This window comes from Peromyscus californicus, unplaced genomic scaffold (assembly GCF_007827085.1).
Source record: "Peromyscus californicus insignis strain IS unplaced genomic scaffold, ASM782708v3 Scaffold_4__1_contigs__length_199733344, whole genome shotgun sequence".
Classification (NCBI taxonomy): Eukaryota; Metazoa; Chordata; class Mammalia; order Rodentia; family Cricetidae; genus Peromyscus; species Peromyscus californicus.
In genome coordinates, this window is record NW_026294562.1 from 104769153 (window position 1) to 104793093 (window position 23941).

Below are 23941 nucleotides of genomic sequence, written 5' to 3' on the forward strand. Positions count from 1 at the left end.
AAGATACACAGATTTGGCAGTTTGCTTAAGTGGGATCCAAACAGACATCCTTAATAGCCATGGCCCAATTGCCCTTTCTTCTTTTCATTTTCCCCTGCAATTTATTTATTGAAGAAACTGGGTCATTTGTTATGTGGATTTCTCACTGGGTGGATTTTCTTGGCTGCATCCTCGTGGGGACATGTTCTCTGGCTCCTGCATTTCTGTTACCCAGGATTTGTCCCAGCTGCTTGATAAGGTTCATGCAGAAGTCACATCTTGTCCTCTTGCCCCGCACCGCCCCCCCACTCTCTCTCGTGATGTGAAGTGACCATTGAATAATATTTTTCAGACAGGGTCTCATATATTAGGCCAGCCTAGGACTCGGTATGCAGCCATGTGGAATGTGGAAATTTCTGGTCTTCTCTCCTCCACCTCTTCAGTTCTGGGATTACAGGCATGAGATACCACATTGGGATTATTTGGTGCTGGCGCTCCAACCCAGGCTTCCTACGTGGTAGGCAAGCACGCCACCAGCGAGCTGCATTCCTAGCCCTTATTAGTTCTTTGGAACAAGGTGTAGCCCAGTCAGGCCTAGAATTCAGTCTTCCTGTCTCCAACTCCCCCAACCTCTGCCCCACAACCCAGTGCTAGGGTTTTATACCCAAACCCATGAATCCATCAATGGCCCCAAAATAAAAGTGCCTCAATATCATCCTTTCTTCCACACTTATTACCTGGGATTTATTTCCAGGCAGAGCCCCCCTTCTCTCTGGTCAGCTATGCAGAAAAAGGCAGGGTAGTGAGTGTCTCATTCTTTCTGTCTGCATTTCCCATCTCAAGAAGTAAGTTGATTCGCTGCCCTTCCCCAGGAGTGACTGTTCTGTGTCTGTGACCTCATGAAGTTGAACATGTTCACTGTTCAGCGAACTGCCGTTTCCTTCCTAAAGCTCAGGTGGGTCTATTTGCAGCAGCTTCCCGATTCTTTTGGCCTAGATAGGGAGGCTGCGGGCCTCCGTGACTTGTGACATAATCGGATGTGGCATGTGGACAGATGTGTTTGGACTGTCTCCTCCCACCCTCATTGCCCCGCAGGCAGCAGAGAGACTGGGGGTGAAAAGCTACCGTGGAACCCACCCCACGCCAATTCTAAGGGCTATAGTGCAGGAGGGGATACTGAGGCCTCCAGGGATCCTGACTCTGGATCTCCGACCCTGGAGCCTCATTAGCTGTTTCTTGGGCCACAGTGGGCTCAGGGCCAAACCCTGTCTTTGACTAATGATCCTCCCAGGTCCCAGCATACCTCCCCATGCCCTTTGAGGACTCCCCCCACCCCGCCCCACTGCTGCAGTCCAGAGCACCCAGTGCAGTCTCGGGGGAGGAGGCAGCAAGACCGTGGGCCAGGCCCTCGGGCATGACTCTCTGCCATTGGGTATGATTCTGTATGCTTGGGCGGTTTCTCTGGACTTCAGCTTTCCATCTGTGCAGTGGAGTGAGCCCACCTCGTACAGGCCCCACTTTGTTATCCAGTGTTCTGCCTTCACAGAAAGCTAGGGAGGCAGTGCAAGGGTCGGGGCAGAGGTCAAAGCTCACAGAGTTGGGTGAAGACAGAAGCCAGGAGAGGCCAGGAAGCAGTTGGCAATACTGGACCATGCCTGGTTACAGACTTGAGCCCAGGTTGCTAAACCCATATCGGAACCCTGCTTGCCGCGGCCTCTGCCAGTGACTTCCCAGGGCAGCATCCCACATAGCTGTGAGGTGGGGGCACCACAGGAAACATCTGTGTGCCTGGCACCTCACAGGGCTCCTTCCAGAGGAGGGTGGCAGTGCCTCTCTCCGGAGTTGGCACCCTCATCTCACTAGAGACAATTCTCCTTTGCTTGTGTCCTGCTGATAGTGTACGTTATGTAAACAACACATCCCTAGTGAGTGTGAGGTGGAGGCTCCGACCAGCACAGCCTCTCGGTTAAGCTGCAACTGTGTGCCAACCCAGCCTGTGTGTCTGGGCACTGCTATCGGAACCAGAGTGACTTTCTTCTAGAAGGAACTGCCTGTGCTCCAGGTGGGGCTCAGCTTTGTTCATACATAGCTGGTCACCCGGACACGGAAGGCTGAGGTAGTCTCCCTTCCCTGCTAGCCTCCAGCTGCTCAGATGACCTCTATATGTCCTCATGTCCTTGGGAGACACCTATGCCAGCTCCTAGGACATCTTCCCAGAGCTGTGGCCGGCTCCAGGGTACTCCCAGTGCTCCCTCTCCTCCAAACCAGGGGTGGTTTTGTGTCTTCCTCCCCCACCAGACTCGAGGCTTCTTGAGGGAATGCCCTGTGTCTGGGTCATCCTGGTCCTCAATGTCTAGCACAGTCCAGGGTCCACACAGTAGTTCATACTGCTAAGTAACTCATCTGCAAACACACAGGCCTGGCTTTGAATCCCAGCCTCAAACCCAGATTTACCTGCCTCCAAAGAAATGTGCTTTTATTGTTGTTGTTTTCCTAACTCTGTGACTCTGGATGAATCACTTGCCCCCTCTGAGCATTAATTTTTTTCACCTGTCAAGCCAAGATGGAGCCACTGTGGGAATTACATTATTCTAATGTGTCAGGCCCAAGCCCTGGCATTTGCAAGATGCTTCATAAATACTAGATATTAGATTCCTAATGGGTGTCTGTGTGTTTACCATTCAGTCAACATATGTGTTACACACATGCACCTGGACCAGGTGGATATAAAGCAAGTAAACAGGGAGCTGTGCCCACAGGGAGCTCTGACCATGGGAGCTGACCCTTCACAGATAGCATCAGACCTGTGAATGACGAACCACACAGGTCTTGATATATTAACCCAGCGAAAGTATGGATTTTAGAGGCATGCTTGGCCCAGAGGCTGAGGGCTAGGGGTCTTGTCTGGTCTACAGTTAAGGAGGGCTTCCTGGACAACAAAGTGGCCACTGAGGGAGGAATGTGAGGACTGAGGACAGGGACTGGACTGGGAACCATGAGCGGGTAGAGAAGTGAGCATGGGTGGGGAGGCGTTGTCATCATTTTGTCGCTTTACTGCTGAGTGAGGGCCAGGGTGACTGTGGCTGTCAATGTTCTTACAATGTCTGGGAGCCAGAGATAGGGGGGTGCAGGGGGGTGCTGGTGGGAAGTCAGGAGCCGGGAGGACCTGCTTAGGTGGGGAGGGAGACAGTGAGGGGTCTGGCGTGGCTGCTGGCTTCCACCTGGAGCCGGCCTGGATGGGGTGGGTGGAACAGATGTGAGGGAGGACTGCAGAGAGGGAGGACTGCAGAGAGGGAGGACTGCGGAGAGGGAGGACTGCGGAGAGGGAGGACTGCGGAGAGGGAGGACTGCGGAGAGGGAGGACTGCAGAGAGGGAGGACTGCGGAGAGGGAGGATGCAGAGAGGGAGGACTGCGGAGAGGGAGGACTGTGGAGAGGGAGGACTGCAGAGAGGGAGGACTGCGGAGAGGGAGGATGCAGAGAGGGAGGATTACAGAGAGCGAGGACTGCAGAGAGGGAGGATGCAGAGAGGGAGGACTGAAGAGAGGGAGGACTGCAGAGAGGGAGGACTGCAGAGAGGGAGGACTGCGGAGAGGGAGGACTGCAGAGAGGGAGGATGCAGAGAGGGAGGATGCAGAGAGGGAGGACTGAAGAGAGGGAGGACTGCAGAGAGGGAGGACTGCAGAGAGGGAGGACTGCGGAGAGGGAGGACTGCAGAGAGGGAGGACTGCGGAGAGGGAGGATGCAGAGAGGGAGGACTGCGGAGAGGGAGGACTGTGGAGAGGGAGGACTGCAGAGAGGGAGGACTGCGGAGAGGGAGGATGCAGAGAGGGAGGATTACAGAGAGCGAGGACTGCAGAGAGGGAGGACTGCAGAGAGGGAGGACTACAGAGAGGGAGGACTGCAGAGAGGGAGGACTGCAGAGAGGGAGGACTGCAGAGAGGGAGGACTGCAGAGAGGGAGGACTGCAGAGAGGGAGGATTACAGAGAGCGAGGACTGCAGAGAGGGAGGATTACAGAGAGCGAGGACTGCAGAGAGGGAGGACTGCAGAGAGGGAGGACTGCAGAGAGGGAGGACTGCAGAGAGGGAGGACTGCAGAGAGGGAGGACTACAGAGAAGGAGGACTGCAGAGAGCGAGGACTGCAGAGAGGGAGGACTGCAGAGAGGGAGGACTGCAGAGAGGGAGGCCTGTGGGATCTTACAACACTGTGGCTGGAAAAGGCCTGAGTCTCTGGCTCTGACAGACATGGAACCCAGGTCCCAAGACCAGAGTGCTCACAAGTCCTCCAGTGTCCATGCAGTGATGGGATGGAACTCAGCACTCCTGTTTCTTTGGGGACATGCACCCCGTTTTCCTCAGGAGCCAGATGCCTCTCAATGCCGTCGTCTTGTCTCCATTTTCTCCACCTAGGTCATCCCAGACTGGAAGGAGCAGGAATGGGACCCTGAGAAGCCTGATAACTATGCTGGTATCTTCCATTTCCACTTCTGGCGCTTCGGGGAGTGGGTGGACGTGGTCATCGATGACCGGCTGCCCACAGTCAACAACCAGCTTATTTACTGCCACTCCAACTCCAGAAATGAGTTCTGGTGTGCCCTGGTGGAGAAGGCCTATGCCAAGTAGGTGTGGCCAGGCGGGGTGGCCAGGTGGGTTGACCAGGTGGAGCTGTCTGGGAGGGATGACCAGGTGGGTTGACCAGGTGGAGCTGTCTGGGAGGGATGACCAGGTGGGTTGACCAGGTGGAGCTGTGTCTCTGGGTGGGTTGACCAGGTGGAGCTGTCTGAGAGGGATGACCAGGTGGGTTGACCAGGAGGGTTGACCAGGTGGAGCTGTCTGGGAGGGATGACCAGGTGGGTTGACCAGGAGGGTTGACCAGGTGGAGCTGTCTGGGAGGGATGACCAGGAGGGTTGACCAGGTGGATTGACCAGGTGGATTGACCAGGTGGAGCTGTCTGGGTGGGTTGACCAGGTAGAGCTGTCTAGGTGGGATGACCAGGTGGGTTGACCAGGTGGATTGACCAGGTGGAGCTGTCTGGGTGGGTTGACCAGGTGGAGCTGTCTTGGTGGTCTGAACAGGTGAGCGGGATGACCAGACTGAGTTGCCGAGTCAGCATGGGCTGTTGCTGGGCTCCATGGGCCTTTAGGAAAGGCTCCTGTCACAGAGAGGTGAGGGGCTGGCGTCCACAGCATGGTCAGAGCCTAGGCCTAAGGACCCTACCTGCTAGGTCTGTTATGGGTGGAGTGGAAACCTGGATTATGAGGAGGAGAAGAAATGGGAGAAGACAGGGCCCAGGCATGCATCCTGCAGCATTTGGGGCAGGCTGACACTCATGTTTATGGGAGTAGATCTTACCCTCGAGTGTATATTGCCGAACTCCCCTGAGGACCTTTCCTGGTCTGGATGGTGGACTGTGGGCCAGATGCTTGTCTTCCTCTTGTAGGACCTGGCACAGAATGAGCACCTGCCCATTCTGCCACTGGACCACCTCCCCAGTTCTTATTTACTCTTCGAGCTGTAAAACAAGCCTGTGCCTTTTGGAGCAAATCCAAAAAGTCTCGAACAGTGACGGTCCCTCCCCTTCCTGCTTCAGACATCCACACTGTCTGCATCTGTGCCTCCAGCTACCTCTTTCATTCCCTGTGCCCCTGTCCTCTGTCCTGGAGGACACTATTCAGTATCATTTTTGTTGTTGTGCGACAGGCTTTTATGCAGGCTTTCCCCAGACTCACTGTGTAGCAGAAGCTGGCCTTGAACTCCCAATCCCTGGACTGAGGTTACAGGCCTGTTGCTAGCCCAGCTTCTTTTCACATCTCTGATGCATCTCTGTTCATAGACGTCCTTACAAAGCATGGCACTGTTTTGTGGGTTTGTCTTTTCAGTGTATACTGAAGGTACTGTGCTGTGTATCTCTCTGTTACTCATGTTCAGATTCACTGTGTCACACATAGTAGATGCTTAATATCTTTTTAAAGTTCCCTCAAAGAAACTGGATACAGATCTCCCAATTCCACATACAGTTCATCTCTCCAGGCCAGAAGCTACTTTAAGGAATTATTGCTTACCCCTCAAAACATCACTGGAATCCAGCTATGTATGTATGTTATGTTTTTCAAACATAACAAATAAACGCTAGCATTTTCCCATACCCCTAAGATTCTTTTCCAGCACTTTCTAGAATGTTCCAGAGCATAGGTACAGCATTTGTTTTTTTAAACCAATTCCTTAGAGTTGTACATTTTATCATTGTGAATTATATTACTTATGCAGAATTGTTGGGAATTTGAGTCCTACAGTCGTGGTGTTCAGATGGACAGAGTGGGCCTGGGAGTTAAGACCTGGACGCCACTGTTGCCTGTGCTGTGACTTGCTGTGAGACCGTAGCAGTTGGCTTGATTTCTAAGCTTCACACAGCTCCTGTATGAGGCAACAGATTGAGAGCTGCCTGGGAGCCTGAACTGGGAATTCCTTGCCTGTTGTTCCCCAGGCTGGCGGGCTGTTACCAGGCCCTGGATGGAGGCAACACGGCGGATGCACTCGTAGATTTCACAGGTGGCGTTTCTGAACCCATTGACCTGACCGATGGAGACTTTGCCAACGATGAGGCCAAGAGGAATCAGCTTTTTGAGCGGGTGCTGAAGGTGCACAGCAGAGGTGGCCTCATCAGTGCCTCCATCAAGGTAGGAGTGCGGGGCAGACCCAAGCCTGGGATGAGAGGGAGTGGGGCCGAGCCTGGGCCCAGGTCAGCTCACCACACTGACTCTTGGCCCCATGGGGAGACGCAGCAGTTGGAGAGCACAGCTCCCCTTCCCCGGTGCTGAGCAGCAGTGCAAACCCAGCCTTAACCTCCTGCACCATGCAATGCCCCCAACACCCTTCAGACTCCCTTCAGACCCCTTTGGGCTCTTGTATCTCTCTCTGCCTTTGAGGCACATTGCCAAGGCATATGGTGTCCAAAGTTAAGGGGCACCTGGAAGAGGGTAGGGAGTCCCTAGGGCAGATAGCCTGAAGCTGGTCTCCAAGAGGGTCCTCTGCTCGGTCACTGCTGGAAGATAGGTGGGTCCATTGGTGGCAGGGTTTGAAACCAGGATAAAGGTTGCTGTCTGTGTGCTTGATCAGCTGGCTCTCTAGAAACAGGGTGCCCTGATTTGCAGTATCTGCCCAGTTCCGTGGAGTCAATACTCCCACCAAGGTCAGTTTCCTATTGCCCATGTTTTCACAAACAGCTCTTAAAGTTACTGAGTGTTACTACCAGGCATGGTGCTTGCACATCTGTAATCTCAGTATTTGGGACTTGGGAGGCAGAGGCAGGAGGGTTGCCCCAAGTTCAAAGTCAGTCTAGTCTACAAAGAGAATTCTAGGCCACTCAGGCCTGTGTATTGAGACTTGAATAACTTTAAATATATAGCAATTGGCTTCACTGGGGCAGGTTGGCATCAATATACTCTGGGGTGACATCTGCAGGTGGTTGGTCCCCTGGGGTTCTGACCCCTTCTTAGCAAAGTAAGTTCTTTTCCCATGCAGCTGCAGTTCCCATCCCTACCTGAAGGGGGCGGTGTGGCTCCTTAGTCTAGCTCCAGTGTCTTAGTTTGGATTCCAGTGTGACCCTCCTGCCTGAGCACCTTTGTCCTCCTGCAGGCTGTGACAGCAGCTGACATGGAGGCCCGCCTGGCATGTGGCCTGGTGAAGGGCCATGCGTATGCTGTCACCGATGTGCGCAAGGTGCGCCTGGGCCACGGCCTGCTGGCCTTCTTCAAATCAGAGAAGCTGGACATGATCCGCCTGAGGAACCCCTGGGGCGAGCGGGAGTGGAACGGGCCCTGGAGCGACACGTGAGGCCCAGGGTTGGGGTGGGTACAGGCGCAGGGGCGAGGACAAAACGTGACACTGGACTGGGCCTTGCAGGGTGTGGGGGAGATGGCCTGAGGAAAAGACAGGACACTCACTTTCCAATGTGTGCGCGGTGTCTGGGGGTGGGGTCATCAAGGACAGTGGCCTGGAGAAGGGTGAGCTGACCTTGACCTGTGGGGAGGTGGGGAGGGAGGCCACCAGCTCCCTGCATGCTGCTGGTGCTCTGTGCTTGGCCAGTGGCCCCGAGGGTCAGAGCCCCCCATCCCAGCTTTATCCCCTGACTTCGTAGCCATGGCATGAAGACGGATCACGGTCTCCAGCGGGAGGGCATGGAGGCTTCTTGGAGCTGGGCTGGGCATGACCCCCAGTTTCTCTAACCACATTGCTTGGCCCAGCGCGGTCTCTTGGGGAGGTGGTCCTGGCAGGCCACTCCTCTTATGCTGTTTCCTCCCTGATACTCCCATTCCAGCTCAGAGGAGTGGAAGAAAGTGAGCAAGAGTGAGCGGGAGAAGATGGGTGTGACTGTGCAGGACGATGGCGAGTTTTGGTGAGTGTCCTCTTATCCTGAGTTTGAGCTGACAGGGAGCATGTGACTGGGAGTCGGAAGCCAGGGCTCCATAGTCACCATCTTGCTGTGTCGCCTTGGAAAACTCACCTCTCTGGCCTGTTTCCTCCTCTGTAAAATGAGTTGTGCAGTGATGGCTCCTTCTACCCCGTGTCCTCTCTGCACACCTGAGGGACACTGGACCTGTTCTGACTCCCAGGCTAGTGCTAGCAAGCAGGCCACAGGGCCAGCAGACAGTCACCTTCGGGCATCCATCTCCTTCATCCAACCTCCTGTATCTGTTCCCAGCACTTGCTCCTCTTGTGTCTACTCTGCGTCCATCCTGGGTGCATCCCCCTACATCCAGTCATCTGTATCTATTCCCTGTATCTTTCCCCTGCATCCATTCCTCTATATCCATCCCCTGTGGTTGGTCATTCCCTGTATCTGTCTCACATTTCCTGCATCCATTTGCTGAACCCATGTCCTTCTGAATCCATCTCCCTGTACCCACTCCTCACATCCACTCTCTCCATCTATCCCACTGTATGCACCCCTACACCTACTCATCCCCCTGCATCCAGTCATTTCCTTTATCTATCCCCTCCTCCATCCCCCATACCTGTTCATTCCCCTGTATCCATCCCTCCTCCATCCCCCATACCTGTTCATTCCCCTGTATCCATCCCCTCCTCCATCCCCCATACCTGTTCATTCCCCTGTATCCATCCCTCCTCCATCCCCCATACCTGTTCATTCTCCTGTATCCATCCCCTCCTCCATCCCCCACACCTGTTCATTCCCCTGTATCCATCCCTCCTCCATCCCCCATACCTGTTCATTCCGCTGTATCCATCCCCTCCTCCATCCCCCATACCTGTTCATTCCCCCTGTATCTATCCCCTCCTCCATCCCTCACATCTGTTCATTCCGCTGTATCCATCCCCTCCTCCATCCCTCACATCTGTTCATTCCGCTGTATCCATCCCCTCCTCCATCCCCCGTACCTGTTCATTCCCCTGTATCCATCCCCTCCTCCATCCCCCATACCTGTACATTCTCCTGTATCCATCCCTCCTCCATCCCCCATACCTGTTCATTCCGCTGTATCCATCCCCTCCTCCATCCCCCGTACCTGTTCATTCCCCTGTATCCATCCCCTCCTCCATCCCCCACACCTGTTCATTCCCCTGTATCCATCCCCTCCTCCATCCCCCGTACCTGTTCATTCCCCTGTATCCATCCCTCCTCCATCCCCCATACCTGTTCATTCCTCTGTATCCATCCCCCCTCCATCCCCCATACCTGTTCATTCCTCTGTATCCATCCCTCCTCCATCCCCCATACCTGTTCATTCCGCTGTATCCATCCCCTCCTCCATCCCCCGTACCTGTTCATTCCCCTGTATCCATCCCCTCCTCCATCCCCCACACCTGTTCATTCCCCTGTATCCATCCCCTCCTCCATCCCCCGTACCTGTTCATTCCCCTGTATCCATCCCTCCTCCATCCCCCATACCTGTTCATTCCTCTGTATCCATCCCCCCTCCATCCCCCATACCTGTTCATTCCTCTGTATCCATCCCCCCTCCATCCCCCATACCTGTTCATTCCCCTGTATCCATCCCTCCTCCATCCCCCACACCTGTTCATTCCCCTGTATCCATCCCCTCCTCCATCCCCCGTACCTGTTCATTCCCCTGTATCCATCCCCTCCTCCATCCCCCATACCTGTTCATTCTCCTGTATCCATCCCCTCCTCCATCCCCCGTACCTGTTCATTCCCCTGTATCCATTCCTTCCTTTGTACACATCCCCCTATGTGCATCCCTCGAATCCACTCCACCAGTGGATTCTGCCTGGACCCTGTCCTGGTGCAGTCTGTTCTTCACAGCACCCTTGATAGGAGACTCAGCCGCCTATGGGAGGGAAGGTACAAGGTACCCGGTGTGAGGTAGATACCGTGCAGACCCCAGACCAACCAGGATCAGATGACAGCTATACTAGTATCCTAATCAAGCCCCCTTCTGTGGGTGTGGGGTAGGCTAGCCAGGCCCTCCAGTCTGCACTGCTGTGGACCGTCTGACTTAGGAGTCAGTTGAGTTAAAACAGTCACATTGTGCTCCCCCATGGAAATGACTGCTTTTAAAGGCCTTCTCATGCATATTCATACCATATACTTCCCCTGGCCCTGCCCATGCTCCTTGAGGTGTGCCTGGCTACTGCCTGGTCACTGTCTCATGCTTACCATGGTGGGGATGGGGGTAGGGGGTAGTTGTCTACCGCCGGTTGATTCAGGGCTTACCGCAGCCATGGAAGATAACGGGTAGAAACAGACTATACATGATGTACACAGCGGGGCTGATGAGAAGGCACTTTTGATCCTGTCAACCTTATTTCAATCCCTGGGACCCACACGGTGGAAGGAGAGAACCAACTCCCATAGGCTGTCCTCTGACCTCCAGATGCATGCTGTATCCTCCTCCCAACAATAAACTGTCAAAACTGCAATACAGTGTTAGAGGCACGCTCTCATTATTAACACGGTGAGCAGCTGTCACAGCCGACATGCCAGCGGCTTTCTGTGTTCGAAACAATGCTGCACGCTCCCATATTGCTTAATCCCCTGCCAGCCCTGTGAGACAGGCAACTGTTGGTAGGTTCACCCCCATTTTTTTTTTTTTTTTTGGTTTTTCGAGACAGGGTTTCTCTGTGTAGCTTTGCACTTTTCCTGGAACTCACTTGGTAACCCAGGCTGGCCTCGAACTCACAGAGATCCACCTGCCTCTGCCTCCCGAGTGCTGGGATTAAAGGCGTGTGCCACCACCGCCCGGCGTAGGGTTTTTTTTTTTTTTTTTTTTTTTTTTTTTTTTTTTTTTTTTTTGGTTTTTCGGGTTTACCCCCATTTTACAGAAGAGGAAATGGAGGCCCAAGAGAGATTTGGGGTCTTGGTGGTAATGTGTCCAGCTTGCTTCTATAGAGCTGTGGTTAAGGGCGTTATGGTGTTCGCCCAGCTCAGTGCCTTCCTACACACAGGATGACCTTCGAGGACGTGTGCCGGTACTTTACGGACATCATTAAGTGCCGCCTGATTAACACGTCCTACCTGAGCATCCATAAGACATGGGAGGAGGCGCGGCTGCGTGGCGCCTGGACGAGACATGAGGACCCGCAGCAGAACCGCAGTGGAGGCTGCATCAACCACAAGGACACTTTCTTCCAGAACCCACAGGTGGGCAATGGCGAGGACCCCGCCCCGCCCCACCCTGCAGCAGCTGTGAGACCTCATCACAGCCCTGCCAGGGGCCCTTGCATCACTCAGGAGGGTCCCTGACTGTCTTTGAGCCTCATAAGACTACCTGTGCAGTGAGGGCCTGGTGGACACTGTCTGGGAACATGATACCCACTGTCTGCACTGCACCTGGTCACAGTGAGGACACTCTCTCTCAGGGACTTACATGTGTTTGTCCGGAGTCTCAGGGACGGTTAGGAATGGTCAGATCCCTTGCTTTCACAGTCGCACAGTTTGGCTATTCCCAGGAATGTGGCCAGGCTGTGCCCCCCATGGGAATTGTCCCCAGCAGCTTCCTCAGTCCGAGCCCATGTGCTTAGTCCTTAGACCCCAATGTGTCCTTATTGAGCGCCTACTGTGTGCTAGGCTCTGAGGTGAGCGTTTACCTTCTCATTGAGCTCTCCCCGTCTTCAGGCAAGGTGGCCACTCTGAGTTAATAGGCTCACCTCCCAGATGAGGGACTGACTCGGAGCGCTGATAAGGGTGGCCCAAGCTCATGCTACTGACATGGCTGAGGCTTAGCCCCAGAGTCCAGGCTCTTGGGAGCACAGGAGGCTGCCCCAGGTCTCACCATGGGTCTCTTTTCATGGCCACACCTGCAGTACATCTTTGAAGTCAAGAAGCCAGAAGATGAAGTACTGATCTGCATTCAGCAGCGGCCCAAGCGTTCAACGCGCAGAGAAGGCAAGGGCGAGAACCTGGCCATCGGCTTCGACATCTATAAGGTGAGACCTGCAGGCCAACGTCACTTGTGGCGAGGGATACTAGCTGTTGGCTCTGGGAGGTCCTGGGTGCCTGATGGCCCCGCTGCCCCTCCCCCAGAGTTGGGCCTCTCATCCCCCGCAGCCTGTTGTATGGGAAGCTTTGGGCTTGTGTTGGAAGCTTTGGGCTTGTGTTGGAAGCTTTGGGCTTGTGTTGGAAGCTTCGCAACCTCTTGGGCTGCCAAGTAGGCGACCTTGTGCAGAGACAGGTAGACTCACCTCTGGCCACTCCTCTTGGATTGTGGTCCTCCACATGTGATGCTTAGTGTGGGGAGACAGTGACATGACAGGTCCCCACATGCATGTCAGATCTTGAGAACGTACTGAACACACATGGATGTGAGGTGCATGCTTGGTCCCCAGCATTTGATTGTTATGACAGGATGGTTTGCTCACTCCCTTGTGCTGGCTTGGTCATAGTGTGTGGACGTGCAGTGACACTTTGTGCCGTGGTATAGCTTGCACTGACTGGATTGTAGCACACAGTGCTTTTTCAAGAGTTGTCTAGAATGTCCTGGCAGCTGCTGGCGTCATTTCATGGGTTTGGGCTGGGAGTTAGGCATGTCACGGTACGTAGGCCTCCCAAACCATGAAGGTAAGTTCAGAGACTCCCAGTGGGTGTCCCAAACCGTGGGTAGCACCACACTGTAGCCATAGCAAAGACAGCTCCTGAGCAGTTAATGCGTGGGTCCAGTACATAGTACAGTGCTGGCCAAACAAGGTTACTCATGTTCTGGACTGAGGAAAATAAAATGGTGCAGGATTTCAGCATATCTGAAATTGAGAATATAGAAATTATTTTCGGATTTTCCTTTTGCTATTTTCAGAGCATGGTTGACTGTAGGTAACTGAAATCATGGGAAATGGAACTGTGGCTAAGCATGATGGGGGGGGGGATGGGTGTCAGGGACTACTGTGCTTGATGCCTCTGTGGCGAAACTCCAGGGTCAGGCTGGGTGTGGCGGCACACGCCTGTAATCCCAGCACTTAGGAAGCCGAGGCAGGAGAACAGGAGCCCCAGGACAATCTCAATTACAAGGTGAGTTCAAGCCTGGGCTATAAGAGACTTTGTCTCAAAAACGTAACAAAGCAAAACAAGAGAAGGGCCACCAAGATGCTCCTCAGGTAAAGGCACTTGACACTGAAGCCTGATAACGTGAGCTAGGTCCCTGGACACGTGTAAAGGTGGAAGGGTAGAATTAGCTCCACAGTTGTCCTCTGACTAACACATGTGTATTGTGGCATGCATGCCTCCCGTCATATACACACACATACAAAAAATAAAAAAATAAATAAAAAACTTGTAGGGTCATTGGGATTACCAGGGGGTTTCTTACCCACTCCCACTTTTATTTGTTTTGTTTTTTGTTTTTGTTTTTCGAGACAGGGTTTCTCTGTGTAGCTTTGCGCTGTTCCTGGATCTCGCTCTGTAGACCAGGCTGGCCTCGAACTCACAAAGATCCGCCTGCCTCTGCCTCCTGAGTGCTGGGATTAAAGGCGTGCGCCACCACCGCCCGGCTAACTCCCACTTTTAAATAATTTTTCTCGAGGTAAAAGTCATAGGCCACTGAACTGAGCATGTAACCTAGTGACATCATCACTAGATGGTCATCGCTGTGAAGAGAAGGTCCACTCCAGTAGGTTATGGCCACCCAATCCACTAGACCCTTCCGTGGGGGGTCTCTGCAGACACCATGGCCAGCAGAGTGTCGATCCATGTGAAGCAAGAAGGAATTCCAGCTCAACGTGGCTCAGTAACTGGTGCTGGTTCAAACTTCGAGAGTCTGACACCGGGTGGTTTATTTTAGGCATATTTAAGCACAGCACAATTTGGAAAAAAGTTTCCTGGTGATAATTAACTCAGTCTCTTGTGCATAATAAAGCTTAAGACATGACTACATGTGATAGCGTCCATAAAGACAAGTTCTATAGATTGGCTACATATGACATCTTAAGGGTCTGCAGGAGGACCTAGTGTGGTCTCAGTCATGCAGATGGTGCAGAGGTCACCAGGCTATTTTCCACTCCCAGACTTCTGGGTAGAAAACAGGCTATCCATCTCTCCCTTTGAAGAGACAGCCCTGTGTGTTTGGCATTCCTGGTTTCCCTTGTGCTCATCTGAGCACAGGGACCTCCGTGCTCCTGCACCCTCCTCTGCCCTAGCCCAACACTGACCTAATTTTGTCTTTATGCATTTGCTAGTTCTGAACATTTCCTACCCATGTATCCTCCTGACCATTCCATGGTGGCCAGCGGGAGATGGGACAGACTCTGGGCTGCATGTGGCCCATCCCCTCCTGTCTCCACACAGGTGGAAGAGAACCGCCAGTACCGTATGCACAGCCTGCAGCATAAGGCCGCCAGCTCCATCTACATCAACTCACGGAGCGTTTTCTTGCGGACAGAGCAGCCCGAGGGCCGCTATGTCATCATCCCCACCACCTTCGAGCCGGGCCACACTGGCGAGTTCCTGCTCCGAGTCTTCACAGATGTACCTTCCAACTGCCGGTGCGCAGAGGCTGGGGCTGGTGACACTATAGTCCATGCTGGGCCTGGTAGAGCCTGCAGCCTAGCCTGGCTGTCTGCTCAAGACGTGGTGTCCAGGCACCAGCGTCCCCAGAGATGGGCACCCCTTGCCTCTCTCCTTCCCTGCGTGCCTGCCCAGCTTCTCTTGGTCCTGACTAGGAACAGTGACTCCGTTTTTTTTAAAGCAGCTTTCACGTATTTTATTTATCTCCCCACACCCCGAATGGGAGGCCTAACCACTCCATTTTATAGACGAAAACAGGGACCAGCTCTAGAAAAGGGGTCCGACACCATGCTGTCTGTGGCAATATGGGCTGAGCCACCCACCCACCTGGATTTTAGGGTGGGTCTTGTCACTCTCTCACTTGTCCCATGGAGACTGGCTTCGGGGGTCAATGGGCTGCTAAAACCATTTTGAGGATGAGAAATAATATTTCTAAATGCCCAGCAGAGGCTGTGGCATGCAGGTAGTGCTAAGTGCACTGTGGTCCCTCGAGGAGGATGGGACCCTAGGGGAGGGACAGAGAGGCTGGAAGCCCATGCGGTGGATGGTTGGGTCTGCTGGGAGGTTTGGCTTAGAATTAATGGACATCTGCAGTAAATACTGCTCCTTACTTTGAACCTGTCTTCATATCTTTCTGCCATTTGTCTGTCCCCCACCCTGCCCTATATCAGGGAGCTGTGCCTGGATGAACCCCCTCGCACCTGTTGGAGCTCCCTGTGTGGCTACCCCCAGCAAGTGACCCAGGTCCATGTCCTGGGGGCTGCTGGCCTCAAGGACTCATCAACAGGTGAGCCCACCTGGAGATTACCTCAGGCCCTGTCTCCTTCAACACAGACCCCAGCCTCCTGAGACCCCCAGCACCTACAGGACTCACTCTGCAGGTCCAGCCATCCAGGGTGTGATGTGAGCTTCTAGAAAGGTTCACCTCCTGCGTCCCCATGTGGTGGGGACATCAGATAGCCACTGGGGGTTCAGGAAGGCTTCCTGGGGAGCAGGCCAGAGGCTCCCTGCATTCCTTCCTCTGCTTGCCCTAGAAGGTAGAGGACTCCTGTCTGGAAGGTGGACCAGGCTCCTGTCTCCCTTCCCCTTTGTGACTAAGACCAGGTTGGCATGTCCCCTCCTGGACACCTGTCCCATTGGTCTCTGCACCAGCCCGTCCTCACCCCCCGCTCCCCATCCTCTCTCCAGGGGCAAACTCCTATGTGATCATCAAGTGTGAGGGTGAAAAGGTTCGCTCAGCTGTGCAGAGAGGGACCTCGACACCGGAGTACAATGTGAAAGGCGTCTTCTATCGCAAGAAACTGGCTCAACCCATCACCGTGCAGGTGAGGCCCTCTCACAAGCCCGTCCTGTCCCCTCCCGTGACCCCCAACTCCCAGGGATGGGGCCCAGGGCACAAGAGCCTTTTGACAAGGTGGTGCTCGATTCTGTTGTCTTGCCCGTCCCCACCCCGCCCCTGCCCCCCATTCAGTCTGGGTCTGAGAGGCAGCAAGGTTGGTCTCCCAGCTGGAGTCAGTGGTTCAAGCCTTGGTCACTATTCCTCAGAGCTCCCACCGGTGGATCCACTTGGGAAAGTGACACAGATCACATGTGGCATGTGGCTGTTTCCTAAGAGTTCTGAGGAGGGAATTGGAATGCCAGTGTCCTTGGGCACAGCTCCTTTCTCTCAGGTCAACGTGGCTAAGCTCATTACCAGGAAGCCCTCTGTCCCCAGGCCCAGAGCAGCCTCTCTCTGGGTGAGAAACCATCTGTAAACAAACGTCTGGCACCCCAGGGGATCTACTAGATTTTCCAAGCATTCTTAACACTGGGTCCCACTGGATCAAATCACAGACTTGTAGTTACTGAGGCTAGAAGGACCCGTAGGGGCAGGTGATTCAACCTGAATATTAAAAATGAGCTGTTGAGTGAAGTGGTCCACATCTTTAATCTCAGCACTTAGGAGACAGAGGCCCACAGAACTCTGTGAGTTCAAAGCCAGCCTGATCTGCATACCTGCATAGCCTGTAGTTCCAGGCTAGCCAGGACTACACAGGGAAACCTGTCTCAGAAACAAAAGAAAAAGGGGCTGGGGGCAGAGCTAGGTCAAGTCCAAATTTACCCCCCAGTTCAAGTTTACCAGAGCTAGTAGTGAGAGATTGGCATTTCTACGTGGTAGGGAGCTTTGACAGGAGCCCGAGGGTCTGGAAGAGGGCATCCCCCAGGACGCGGGCTTTCTCCTGGCTGGGCTGGTATTGAGGGAAGAGGCTCCCAGGCCCTGCCCTCACTCCCCACCTGCCAGAGGCTATATTCCTGGTCTTGGACACACCCCCACTGTCTCCTCTCAGATTTGGAATCACCGAGTCCTGAAGGATGAATTCCTGGGCCAGGTGTGCCTGAAGACCGACCCGGACGACCTGCAGGCCCTCCACACGCTCCACCTCCAGGACCGCAGCAGGCGACAGCCCAGTGACTTACCGGGCACGGTGGCCGTGCATGTCCTCAGCAGCGCCTCTCTCACAGCTGTGTGACACCGGCCCGCCCGCCCCGCCTGGCCCCACCAGTTCTCACCACCGCCTGCATGTCCCCACCTGGCCTGGGACCAGCCTGGGAACCAGACCCTGGGGCCCCTACCCCACTCTCCCACTGACCCACTGTGTGACCTGAGGAGAGCCCTGCCCCTCTCGGAGCGGAGCCTCGGTGTTTGGAGGGCCCCGAAGATTTCCCTTCTTCTGGGGGAGTTTTCTTGCCTAAGATTTGAAGTAGCTCTACCCAGCGGGCACTGCTGCTAAGGGGCTACCTGTTGAAAACATGTCCCCGGGCCCTACTGTCTGCCGAGGAGTGCCAAGATGTCACTTGTTTACACACAAACTGCCATGTCCCGAGCCCCTTCCTCCCCCTGTTTCCTAGCTCCCCTCCCAGGTCTTTGCTCTGTAGCTACGGTGACCTTAAACTTCTTCTCTTCCTGCCTCCACTTTCCCAGTGTTGAGATTATAGGCGTGTGCCACTACACCAGTTTATATGGTGCTGGGTATCGAACCTAGGGCTTTGTGTATGCTAGCAAGCCTTCTATCAACTGAGCTACATCTCCAGTCCCACTATACCTTGTTTTTTGAGCCATCTTGAAAGAACCCTTGGTGGGCATCGGCTGGGAGGAACAGAGGAGACATGTGCTCATTGTCTAATGCCCTCCTCCCGTGCACTGAGTTACTCAACATGGGTTTGCCCAGTTGCCCCAAAGAGCCGCCCTAGGCCTCCCTAGCCTCAGGTCTTCTCAGAGGCAGATAACCTAACTTCATTCCCATCTCCTGAAGAGCTGTGGCCACACCCGTGAGAAAGTCTTATTTCCAGTTTCCACTTATGATGTTAGAGGAGTGGCCTGGCCCAGGCAGGTCGATATAGGGCTATGGTCCCCAGGGGACATGCTCCCTTTGTTGAAAGACACTGGGGTTTTCTTGGAAGAAAGGACTCCAGGGTGGGTGGTGCCAGGCCTTCAGGGTTATGTCATCTGTTGGCTGTCACAGGCAGGGACTTGCCTCTCCTGACCAGAGGCCTCTCCATCAGCATCCCCCAGACAGCCAACGAGGCCACCATGCTCTTGCTCTCCAGACCACTAATGTTCCTTTCAATCCTCAACATTTGATAGTCTTAGCATTTTTTAAAAATCTCAGTGTAAAGGGAAGTCTGTCCCAACCTGTTGTTCTTTTTAAGCTCATTTTGTGGGTCCTCTGCTTTTATTTTGACATTGAGCATGAAAGGACATGGGTGAAGTGGGACCTTCTCAGAGGAGTCTCAGAGGAAGGTAGAGATGAGCATGTTCGTTCCTGGGCATCCTCAGGCTGGTTGCAGACTGCATTCCAGAGGGACTCTTGTTCAGTCCTGGTTCTGTGACTCACAGGGTCCCTTCTGTACCCTCGTTGTAGACCAGGCTTAGTAGATAAAGTACAGTTAGGTAAACAACAGCAATTCCTTCTGGGAGTGTGACTTTCTGTCTCCAGTCCCTACTATGTGGTCCCCTTCCTGACTGGAGGTGCTGGATTCTGACTGCCATCTTGCTCCGTGATAGCTCTGCTCCTAGCCTGGGGCCTGGGCCAAGGGGAGGGCTAGGCACTGAAATACAGATAAAGGATTCCTCCTGCACGGTTAGGGCTTCCCTTCAAAGACCTGGGCCTGGGCCTGGGATTGTGCATGCCACCAGGAGCAAGTCACTTAAACCTCCTGTGCCTCAGTTCCTCCCTCTGCAGCGTGAGGCTGGTGGCTCCTATTTGTGGGGACTCTTACAAGAATAAGAGCAAGGTCACACCACTTCCTCTCCGTGTCTCTATATCATATACTCCACACGTTCGCATAATCACTTCCCAATGGCTGTTGCAAACAAAGACTGCAGCCAGGAATGGAGGAGAAAGCACCGGCTAGGCCATCTTGGGTCTCAGGGCCTGACATGCGCGTCTTAGCTCAGCCATATCCCCCCTGAGGCGCGGGGCAAACCAGGACCAAGTAGCCAACTTGTATAAGCTTCTCCGGATTAGCCACTGCCTCCCACCGCCAGCATAACTGGGCCAGCAGCCCTGCTCTTGCTTCCTCCTTCTCAAGCGAAGCCAGGCTGGCTCCTGGCTGTGCAGGGACCTCTGGTCCCTGGGAAGCCTTGAGGACTGGACAGGTGAGGACAGTGTGGAGCAGGGAGAGCAGTGGCTTCGTTCACCCTTTGCACCCGGGAGGCCTCATAGTGTGCCCGTTGCAGGCGATCAGCCCTGTAGCCCACACTACATGGACCACCAGGACCTGGCCTTCACTTCTCCAGGTCACCATGCCCTGGGGTCAAGGGCATGTTATCTTCTCAGAATAAATATTAACTGCCACTCTAGAAAGATCTCTCTGTGTCTGTTTCATCTGTCCCTCCCCCGGGGGAGGGTAAGGGAGGAAGGGACAATGAGTAACTGACCTTGGGTCAGAGGGATGAACAAGGAAGGACTTGGAAGTCCCAGATGAGGCTGGCTTTGCTGGTTGCCTGGTGAACTCTGGAATCTTTCAAGTTCCCTACTGCAAATTGGTGTGGGACTGGCTTTGCTGAGCCCTGCCCATCCCAGGCCCCGGGAAGCACAGTCCCTGCTCCGGAAAAGCCTTCCAGCAACCGGGAAGACACACCGATCCGCTGATCATGACACTGCAGTGTTCTTGATAGTGTAGCGCGGAAGCCCCTAGGGACCAAGTGTCAGCCTTCAGGTCCAGGCCCTTGTCCTGTTCCAGGAGAGAGGAGACAGCGCAGGCCACAGACCAGTGGCCAGAGCAGAGCAGAGATGCTGGGGAGGTCAGGTCGCTAGAGACAGGACTTCATGGGCAGAGGGTGAATTAGGACTGTTGAAAGCGAAATGGATGGAATGCGATGATAGCTGGGATTTGAAGAGGTGAGAGGTGGGCGAGGGTGGTATGAACTAAGACCGGTTCTGCAGTGGTTCGGATGTGGTACCCTAGGACGGCTCAGGTGCTGGAAATCCATGCCCCTTCTAGATGGTGCAGAAAGCAGGCAGAGCCTGGAGAGGTAGGGTGGAGTGTGAGGTGGCGAGGAAGGGTTGAATGCTTTCTCCAGAGGCAGGATGGCTCTGAGAGTGACCACTCTGCTGGGACTAGTTTCCTGCCTCCAAACAGCCAAGATGAGCATCCTTGACAGACCACCGGACCTCAGGTGTTTGGATTTTGGGAAACAGAACAGACTAAAATGGATTCCTAGGTTTCTTGGATTGGGTGTTGAGAAAGTACAGCAGTTATGGTTCCAAGACTGCTGCCTTCCCACCATGCACCTCTTCCCCCAATGAAGCTCTGGGTGCTCCAACCTGTGTCTCTCCGACTCTGTGTAGGCCCCCGCTACTTGCCCCACCCATAAGTATCAGCTGCATGGGTGAGGCCCGCACTGGGTGCCATTCAGGCTTGGTCTCTGTGCTACCTTGCCCTGTGGCACCCTGGGGTCTGAGGAAGCTGACCTGCAGATGCTGATTTCTTTAGTTGCTCCCTCGACCTTGGTCTTGTAGCAGTCGGCTGTGCCCAGCAGGTGGCGCTGTTGGGCCATTGAGCGTCCCTGCCCCAACCTCCTACGGCCGCAGACTTCCCCCAGCCCGTAGGCAGCTTCTCTGCTGGCCAAGAGTGGGCAGGTGAAAGGGCCAGGTCTCAGGAGGGGGTCCTCCAGCCCACCTTCCTCACCTATTATGAGTATTTCATATCCTTTTAAATCACACATTTTGTTTCACATTGGATGCATCTCTGTCCTGTATGATGTTGCTCCCGATGGGGTGCCTTGGCAAACACACCCAAGACCCCCCAGAACAAGCTGTGGAGGTGGGTGGAAGAGCCTCACGGGGTCACATCTTGGGGAGTCCTGTTTTGGGTGTTGTGTCCCCTAAGGACCCAGGAGTTGCCTGCCCATCTAGAGGGTCTCTTGTAATGCTATGGAGGAGAGGAGCTGTGAGGACGCCACTGGGAACTGAGGCCCAGCAAAATCATGACCAAGGTGGGACCAGATCAGGCGTCCCAGCCAGGCAGAGACAGCAGCTAGTGACAGACATAACAAGAGGCTCCTGAGGCCCAGAGGGGGCCCCCCCCCCCGGACCAGCCAGCAGGGCCTCCTGGGGCCTCCACACCTTGCATCCCTGCTGGGTGGCCAGTGCTTCCCAAGGCGCCTTGGGCGGCCTCTGGACCTTAGTCCCAGCCCCAGCACAGCCCGCCCCTCGTGCTGATGTCACCACATCCAGACCTCGGAGGCCCCCTCGGGCTCCGCCTCCCGGGAGAAGGCTCTGGAGTGGGAGGGAGGGTGGCGGTGCCGGCTGGACAGCTGCCCTGAACAGAGAGAGTGACCCAGGGAGACGGCAAGAAACAGAAAAGCCCAGGGGACCCCAGAGCAACCTCGGAGCCAGACTCAGGCTGGGGCAGAGCGTTTGCAGGCTCCAGCCCCAGCTTCCAGAGTCCTCCTGCCCTGTGGCCCCTGACCCCAGGCTGGGAGGTGGTGACTCAAAGGGTGCGGATAAGACCCAGGTAAGGATGCCTGCTGCCCTGAGTCTTTGGGACAGGGAGGAGTCATAGGCTGGGGTCTCTTCTGGAGCCCCTGCCCCACAGCCTCAGGTCCCTGCGACTGGACTTCCCTCAACCTACAGGGGCCTTGCCACCACAGCCATGGGACGAAAATGTCCTGAGCAGGGCACATGGAGGCTTGTACCCTGGGGGAGGGAACAGCTGAAGAGGAAAGGAAGGGCCTGTGGAGTTGTGCCTGGGCTGGGACTGGGTCGGGGACATCCAGGGGCATCCCCATGAGAGGGGAGGGGAGGGGAGGGGAGGGGAGGGGGGAGGGGAGGGGAAGGGAAGGGGAGAGGAGACACAGGTGCTCTTCTCTCCTAGTCTTCTCTCTCTTTTGATTGTCTTTCTCGGACAATCTTTCTTTCCTTGCACAAGTTAGTTATTCTCTCTGTGTGTGCCTTGATGCCTTACACTTCCCATCTGTGACCTGGGACTATGAAGGCCACCAGCCAGGGTTGCTGAGGAGACAAGGTAAAGTCAGACATAGTCCTAGAAAAAGAAATGATTCTATGCTCCGAATCTGAAAAACTCACACATGGTCTAGTTCTCAGTTTTGGAAACAGAATGTCCTGAGCCTCGGGCACTGGGTGAAAGAGCCCCGTGGTTTCCCCGGATGCATGGGCCTTCGACTCTGTCCTGCAGCACCTTTCAAGTCTGTCTTGGAATGTTAGCATGGACGGGGCAGGAGCCAGGCGGCCTCTTCAGATGGCAGCTCTCCCGCCTGCTGCCCACTGCCCATGCAATTATTTCCTTGCCAGGTACCCAGGCTGGTGTAGGCCTCTGGAAGGACCACGTGCCCATAGAGACCCAGGGCCTGGGGGTCAAGGCTCAGGTGTCAGGTAGTGTCGTGGGCAAAGGATCAGATGTCCCAGTGCCTCTGAATGGGTCCTTGTGAAAACTTAATGTTCACTCTAGGGGACAGGCCAGGCAGGGCAGAGGGGCCTCACACCGGGGCCTATGGGTTAGGGCTGCTTCCGGTGACCATGCCCAGGGCAGCAAATCCTCCTTGAGCCAGTGTCTGGGCCTATGCTGTGCTGGCTGAGGTAGGAGAGGAAGGTCGTGGACAAGTGATAAACCACTCTACCACATGACCCGTAACTCCCGGAGCAGCCCTGAACTGGGATGCCAGAGCCCACGGCTTAGTCCTGAATCTTCCCTGCCCTGCTGTGTGACCTCGGGCAAGTGGCAATCCTCTGAGCTCTGCCTGTATGTCTGGTGTGGGGCTAAATCCGCTGCTTTCTAGAAGCCCTTGGGGAGTCTGGACGACAAAGCCTGAGAGAACGGCAGAGGCCTTAGCAGCTCTGGGCAGTGGAGGTGATAACAGCACCTGAGAGACTGGGCCGTGGTCCCTCTGACCACAGGGAGGAGGGGCGCGGGGCTGGGGAGGAGCCTGGGTGGCCTTGCTGGCTCCGAGCTGCCCGCCGGGGCTCAGGGCTTGGTGTGGTCTCTTCCCACAGAGCTGTATCTGGTCACTCCGGCAGGTGCTCTGTCTGTCTGACGTAGGACCATGGTTATTCTTCAGCAGGTGAGTGTGCCTCATCTTTTCTTTCAGAACTAGGCAGGGTCATGCTGGGTAGCTCCTCTCCACCCTCCATGCTCTCTTCTCTCTGAGCTGTGGAAACTGTCCCCAGTTCTTCCTCTCAGAAAACTCCTACCTAGTCTTGAGAACCCTGCTGTGAAAGTCTTTGGGGAGGCAGTTAGCAAGTTTGCTTAGGACCTTGGGCAGAAGTGAGTCAGAGGGACAGGGCCCCCAGCTGGAGCTCCCTAGGGAAGAGTGCTGTCCATCAGCTGAGCCTTCTAGTCCCCCTACTCCTCCCCAGGGCCACTCTGGTCTCTTGACCCTCAGCCCTTCCCCGTGACCAGCCTGAGACTCTAACGAGCTTCTCCGTCTCCTAAGTGGGAGCCTGGAATGTAGGCAGTTGGCCAGGTGGGCCTGGCATAGAAC

The 23941-nt window shown here is 54.8% G+C and overlaps 2 protein-coding genes across 3 annotated transcripts in view; both read left to right on the forward strand.

Moving 5' to 3' along the window:
* Positions 1 to 19804, forward strand: part of Capn5 (calpain 5) — a 57212-nt gene extending 37408 nt beyond the window's left edge. For both annotated transcript variants that reach the window (XM_052763232.1, XM_052763233.1), the window contains exons 4-13: positions 4391 to 4599; positions 6466 to 6658; positions 7617 to 7810; positions 8299 to 8376; positions 11409 to 11604; positions 12267 to 12389; positions 14737 to 14933; positions 15627 to 15742; positions 16144 to 16280; positions 17283 to 19804. In XM_052763232.1, the coding sequence (XP_052619192.1) occupies positions 4391 to 4599; positions 6466 to 6658; positions 7617 to 7810; positions 8299 to 8376; positions 11409 to 11604; positions 12267 to 12389; positions 14737 to 14933; positions 15627 to 15742; positions 16144 to 16280; positions 17283 to 17465 (1626 nt within the window). In that variant the 3' untranslated portion in view covers positions 17466 to 19804. The remainder of the gene's footprint in view (positions 1 to 4390; positions 4600 to 6465; positions 6659 to 7616; positions 7811 to 8298; positions 8377 to 11408; positions 11605 to 12266; positions 12390 to 14736; positions 14934 to 15626; positions 15743 to 16143; positions 16281 to 17282) is intronic.
* A 2011-nt stretch (positions 19805 to 21815) lies between these two features.
* The window catches only part of Myo7a (myosin VIIA), a 71798-nt gene continuing 69672 nt past the window's right edge, over positions 21816 to 23941 (forward strand). The window contains exons 1-2 of the mRNA XM_052712902.1: positions 21816 to 21957; positions 23454 to 23521. Coding sequence (XP_052568862.1) covers positions 23504 to 23521 — 18 coding nt within the window. The 5' untranslated portion in view covers positions 21816 to 21957; positions 23454 to 23503. The remainder of the gene's footprint in view (positions 21958 to 23453; positions 23522 to 23941) is intronic.